This window comes from Callorhinchus milii, unplaced genomic scaffold, assembly GCF_018977255.1.
Source record: "Callorhinchus milii isolate IMCB2004 unplaced genomic scaffold, IMCB_Cmil_1.0 Scaffold4, whole genome shotgun sequence".
NCBI classification, from domain to species: domain Eukaryota; kingdom Metazoa; phylum Chordata; class Chondrichthyes; order Chimaeriformes; family Callorhinchidae; genus Callorhinchus; species Callorhinchus milii.
This window is the reverse complement of record NW_024704745.1, coordinates 50,595,637-50,601,636: the sequence shown is the minus strand read 5'-3', so window position 1 is coordinate 50,601,636 and position 6,000 is coordinate 50,595,637. Positions and strand designations below refer to the sequence as shown.

The window sequence follows — 6,000 nt, the reverse complement described above, 5'->3', positions numbered from 1 at the left end:
GTCCACAGTTATCCAAGGCCAAGCCCTGCTGAAGACTGCACAGCCAGTCTGACTCATCAGCAGAATGTGGAAGGTCAAATCAGTCACTGGGGGCAGGGAATCGTTCCACTCAGCTCCTGTTAACCCTGCAAACCAAATCCCTACTGGGTAGGATGGTCCTAGCTGGATGAGCATTGGGAAAGCTTGCTATCAATGGCAAGCTATGTGGTTTTGGCTGGAAGGTCCAATAGTACCCCAACACATACTCTGAGGTCCCCATGTCTTGGTTGTTGCTAACCTGGGCCCAATACTTTCCAGAATTAGATAAGCAGGATGTGTCTCTCCAGGGAGAAAGAGACAATAAATATCTCTGGAATTTCCATATGCATGGAACTCTGTTTGTTTTGGTACTCTTAAGCGTGGTTAAGGGTTTCCACAGGCTGACACCCGACTGACAAAAGATCAATTTATTGCTGTGGTTGGATAGACTGTTCAAAGCTACGATCTACTAATGTTTAATACCCTGTTTAAATGAACGTTTAGATGATCGTTTGGTGTGGATCAAATATCAAGCATCTGCATCTACTCTGTTATATTGCAGATGTATAAATCAATACACCGATGAAAGCACCTCTCCAAGACGGACTGAGGGGGATGGACTTCATTGAGATTTACTTTTGCATTTGATCACTCAATCCCCATTTATTCTGTGCTTCTTATGATAAATAGGTGAAACACTTTATGCAGATTCACAGAAACACAATAAGAGGCAACATATTGGAAAGATGAGATCAAATGGACTGAGTCAATACATGGACTCTACTTATTTAATAGTAGTTACTTAATCATATGCTTCAAATAGTTTTGACATCCTGCTAGATTAAAATACATGATTCCACTGTACAGTTGCTACTCGATGTAAAATCTAGTGATCTCCAAATAACTCACGGATCATGTACTGGACTCCTGGTGAGCTGGAAACTGATTTAATATAAAAACAAAATCAGCACAAAGGTGATTAGAAAATTACTGGTGCTTTTATAACCCTTTTCATTGGTTGTTATTTAAATACTTGAAGGGCACCTGCAATTCTTCCTGTACACCTGCCTTAGCACAATGGAAACCAAACCAAAATTTTTCCTAACCTGCAAATTAAACCCCAGCAGTATTCTTCCTCGTGTTATTTTTAAGTCAATGGTTCCTTTTACACTCTTTATGCAGCAGTCAAGTCAGAAGAAAGCTGTTGAATAGCAGGTTGTCAAGGGCACATTATATTTTTGAAGGTATATGTTATTTTAAAGAGCCCAATTGTAGTCCAGGATCTCATCAGAAACCTGAAATTCTTCAGTCTTAAATGTAAAGATTGCCAAGAAATTTGGAAAATTCTTAAATTCAGTCTTTTATTTTCAAGCCAATTTTTCAAAGAAATGTGGAAATCCAACATCCAAATGAAGATTGAATTTAAGGATTTTTAAAAATATTTTACAATCTTAAATTTTGGTTTACAAAATGGACTCCACACTTACTTAAAAACTACACTAAATATAGGCTCAGTCATCTCTGGCCCTGATACATCTCTGTAAATATTTTACTTCATAATTCCTATGATCCTCATGGCAAGAATGAATACATGTCAGAGGGAAAGAAAAGGAGGGACAGTAGAGAATATGCAGTAAAATATCATCTCATATGTATCACAAGACTGGAACTTTGGGGTCTAGAATGCGATATTTACAAAAGAAATGGAAAGTGATAATTTGGTGACTTTTGAAAATCACAAAACCCAATATACCTATCCATGCCAACATGAGCAATTTAAAGTAACACTTTCCACCCCCTTTTGTGAATGTGCAAATTGAACTATAATATACCATAAGCGGCACAGAAACTGGGCATTCAGCCCAACATGTCTATGCTGGAAAACTAGAATATTGCAAATTAAATTCTGGGTACCAGTGAAATACAAAGCTTTAAAGTCAAAAACCTTTGTATGTTTAAATCCTTTTGATCTCTGCATCATAATTCAACTCTTGGTTATCAGATCAAGTATGTATTTATCGCGCAGAGAGCTGTCCTGTCTGATAATGTGAAAGAAACCAGTCTAATGAGAATGTGGTTGCACAGCATGAACTGGGAAGAAACAGAGAATGGAAGGAGAGAGATTTTGTTTTAAAATGTATTACATTTCAAGATTTTACATTGAACGGAATTATAAAGTGAACAAATTAATTTTGTAACATTCACCTTCATATTAAAGACCCTTGAAAACAATATAATTATGTGTCAGCCTGTCTAGAGTTAGAAGCATTCTCTCCTCTGAATCAGAAGGTTGTGTGTTAAAGCCCCAAATCGGGACTTTGAACTCATATAGTCTCAACTAGTGGTATCTACCTTTTTGATCAGCCAACAAAATAAATTTTCTTGATTGAATATTTCTTGATTTACCCCATACATCAAGAAATTTTGAATCAAGTAAAACCTGGAAACACTGTACTATCGAACATGGACTTGCCTAGACTGGTGCAAATGTTCGAGTGGGCTACTTCCAGCCCATGGGCCATGGGTTAGCCACCACTGATCTAGACTGATGCTCCAGAGCAGTGCTGGGGGTAGATACACTGCATCGTCAGACGTACTGTCCTTTGGTTGAAATGTTAAACCAAGGCCTCATTTGCCTGATTAGGTGCATGTTAAAGAACCTGTGACACTGTTCAAAAGGGAAGGTGTCCTGGCCAACAGTACCATAAATAAAATTGGTCATTCACTTCCTGGCGATTTGCGGGAAGTGCATTGCTGTGTGCAAATTTGCTGTTTTGTTTGCCAACAAAATATACATTCACTGCACTTTACAGTATATCCCGTGAAGCACTTTGAGACATCCTCTCCACATGATAAGCAGCTATACCAAAGTATTATTATTATCATTGGTTAGGTTCAAATCGAGCCTGGATGTCAAAGGTCAAAAATTGCATTCAGACAATCGTTTGTGAGCAAGCCAATTGTAAAGACTGGTTCTGCTTCTAAATTAGTAAACATCGACTTTGCATGCTTCTATTAAAAGGTTTTGCTTCATCCTGTATCAACTGGTCAGTTTACAAACTTTAATATTAGGTCCAAAAGTAAACTACAATTTAATATTTTAGTAAAGCAGATAATTCTCCAAGATTATGACAACTTGGTCTTATGTGTGTTGATGTTAAAAGGATTCCTTAATATGGGAATGTGAAGGGAAATTTCTTCCAGTAGTACATCATGCCGATCTGCAGTAACTCTACTCCAGTGCACTGCTTCAGAGTCCAGTTCCTGACACTCAGCCTGATATAATTCTGGTTTCCTTATCAAGTTATCACCGTTGAAGTGGCCACACTTTGGACTCCTGCCTTTATTAATCATAACATCTGTAATCAGCATTGAGCAAAAACTATTCACACTCCTTACCTATCAGAACCTCTTAAAAATTTTAGCATGTTTATGCCCTTCATTGCCCACTGAGATGCAAGTCAGTCCCTGCAGAAAATATCCATTTTAATTTCTTTACTATAGATCTTCATTGGTCTGTGTATATATTTGCTGAATGTTTCCTTCCACTGGCTACAATGAACCATACTCCTCATTTCAATGCCTTGGGACAACCTTCCGAAGTAAAAAGTACTACCAATATTCAATTTCTTGTTGTTGTTGTTGACTGTATTATATTTTGTGGATGGGACTATTTCTCCTCTTCAGAAAAAAATGTTTTATGTGGTTCCTTTATGCCTTCAGAGTGAAGGATTGTATAAACTGGACTGTAGATTCCATAGATGCCAATGATAGCATTCAGTCATTGATTCATATCTGCAAGATGGGGTCAGATGAACACCTTGCCCTTATGCAATGCTGCACCCAATAAGGTGTTTGCCCCCAAGTTTATGATATTCACCCAAGGGGACTTAATAAATGGATGAACAGAACTAGAGATTTCTTGTTCAGAACCGGGCTCTCAATGGCTGCTTGTTACAGAAATAAAATAAAACAGCACCTCGATGGGGTTTAAATACAATATTCACAATATTACTGGTAACTGGCTGTGTGTCACGCCAACTGCAGGAATTCTGCTCAGACACATCTGGAAGTAGACCTCGATGGAGCTGAGTTCCTGCAAAATTCCAGTGCCCACATCCATTTAACTCAGGGATTTAATATTTACCAATCTGAGATGCATATTGTATAATAATAATAATCCTTGCATTTGATATAGCGCTTTTCACATCTTCTAGACGTCTCAAAGCGGTTCACAGAATAGACTGTAAAGTGAATTGACTGTATATTTGTGGGCGAAATGCGGCTGCCAATTGTGCACAGCAGTGTCCCACAAACAGTCGTGGATTGAAGTGACCAATTTTTTTTTTGAGGGATTATTATCGGGCGTATTTTTAAACTCCAAGTGTATCTTTTGTTCTGAGCTTTCTGACAGAAAACTGGTTTGCGCATTAAACAACAAAAGGGTATTACAGCACCTCTATGAGCCAAAGACTTAATGAAGATTCAGCACCAACTCAAGTTGGTCCATTAGTGTAGCAAAACTAAAGCCAGGTGATTCATGGCAATACTCGCGATCACTAAAACACAACAGGCTGGTGAAGAGGTTAAACTGGGGCTGTGTAACCACCAAATACGTAAAAATACACTTCGACCTTGACATTCATACAACTGGCCTTAAAAGGAACACGATTAAGTAAATAATGGCAACTTCTGCATCTATATCCATGAGTTAATCTGCAATATTGTATAACCATTTAAGCAAGTAAAAGAATTAACCACTTCATCTTGCAGCTGACCCCTAATTCATCCACATACTAGCATACCAAAAATTAATTTCAAAATGAACAGAAAATCAACCAAAATATTTCAAAATCTGTACATAATAAATTACAAAAAAGAATAACATGTTAAAGTCAACCTTTTGATTGCACGTCTGATATTAGCAGCTAAACAGTCACAAACATGGAAAAGAGAAGATCACTTCTCAACCTATAACTCTAAATGTATCAATACTGTTGCAGCCTTGTGGCTATAGGAATATTACTATAAGGGATATCCATCTACACATGAAGTCTTCTTTAAATAACTAGTGGGAAATTGGCAATATTTCTGTGTTGCATCCCATTTTATTAACCAAAGTTTGTTACCACTACGGGAAATCAGTTTGCAAATTTCTTTTAGCTAAAGGACGGAAACTGTGCAGTGAATTAAGATTCATGTTGAAAACGTGTCCGTATGAAGCATTTGCCAACCCTCAGCGACTGGTGGTAGTTTGGAAGAGACAAAGCTAGGCATTATAGTTAGAAAATGTTCTTCCACTGAAGTTGCTGAGGCACGACTCAGAGGCATTTGTACTGCACTTTTACACATGGAATCCTTTCTCCTGTATGTGAAACATGTGCAACCTCAAAGTCTGTATACTGCTGACTATTCGTCTCTGATGTCCTATTAACGTGACCCCGATTCTCCTCACATCACTGGAAGAAAACAGAATAAAGACAATATGAGCTCATGGTAGTCCTAGAGTTGGAAAACTATTAAAATGTCCAGTCAGCTGTAACCATGGAACAAGCCTCTTTCACTTAGCTGTTGGGGCAGAAAAGGGAATAGGTTGACAGTTGAAGGAAATGGAATGAAGTGTAAATGGTTGGTCCAGCGTTTCACAATCAGTGAATCTAGAAATATTATACAACTCGCATGCTTGTTAATGCACTGACAACAACAAAAACAAAATTATATTTATAGAGCGCTTTTCACGTCGGGAGGACGTCCCAAAGCACTGAACAGTCAGGTGTCAGGGCCCAAGCATGGGGGAGGATGGGTGGTGTAGGGGTGAGGGAAGGCAGAGAAGTGGGAGGGAGACCAAAGGCACGGTCGAAGAGAAAGGTCTTGAGACCGACCTTGAAGGAAGCAAGGATTTACATGCATATTTTAATGTAGCTGGTAAGCGTGCATGTATTGAATGGTCAGAACTTCATTTCACCCAATTCAATGCAGCCG

General features: G+C 38.4%; 1 protein-coding gene across 1 annotated transcript in view; it reads right to left on the bottom strand.

Moving 5' to 3' along the window:
- Window positions 1-5,362: 5,362 nt before the first annotated feature.
- epha6 (eph receptor A6) overlaps window positions 5,363-6,000 on the bottom strand; it is a 309,294-nt gene continuing 308,656 nt past the window's right edge. Inside the window, exon 18 of the mRNA XM_042334275.1 lies at window positions 5,363-5,477. Coding sequence (XP_042190209.1) covers window positions 5,363-5,477 — 115 coding nt within the window. The remainder of the gene's footprint in view (window positions 5,478-6,000) is intronic.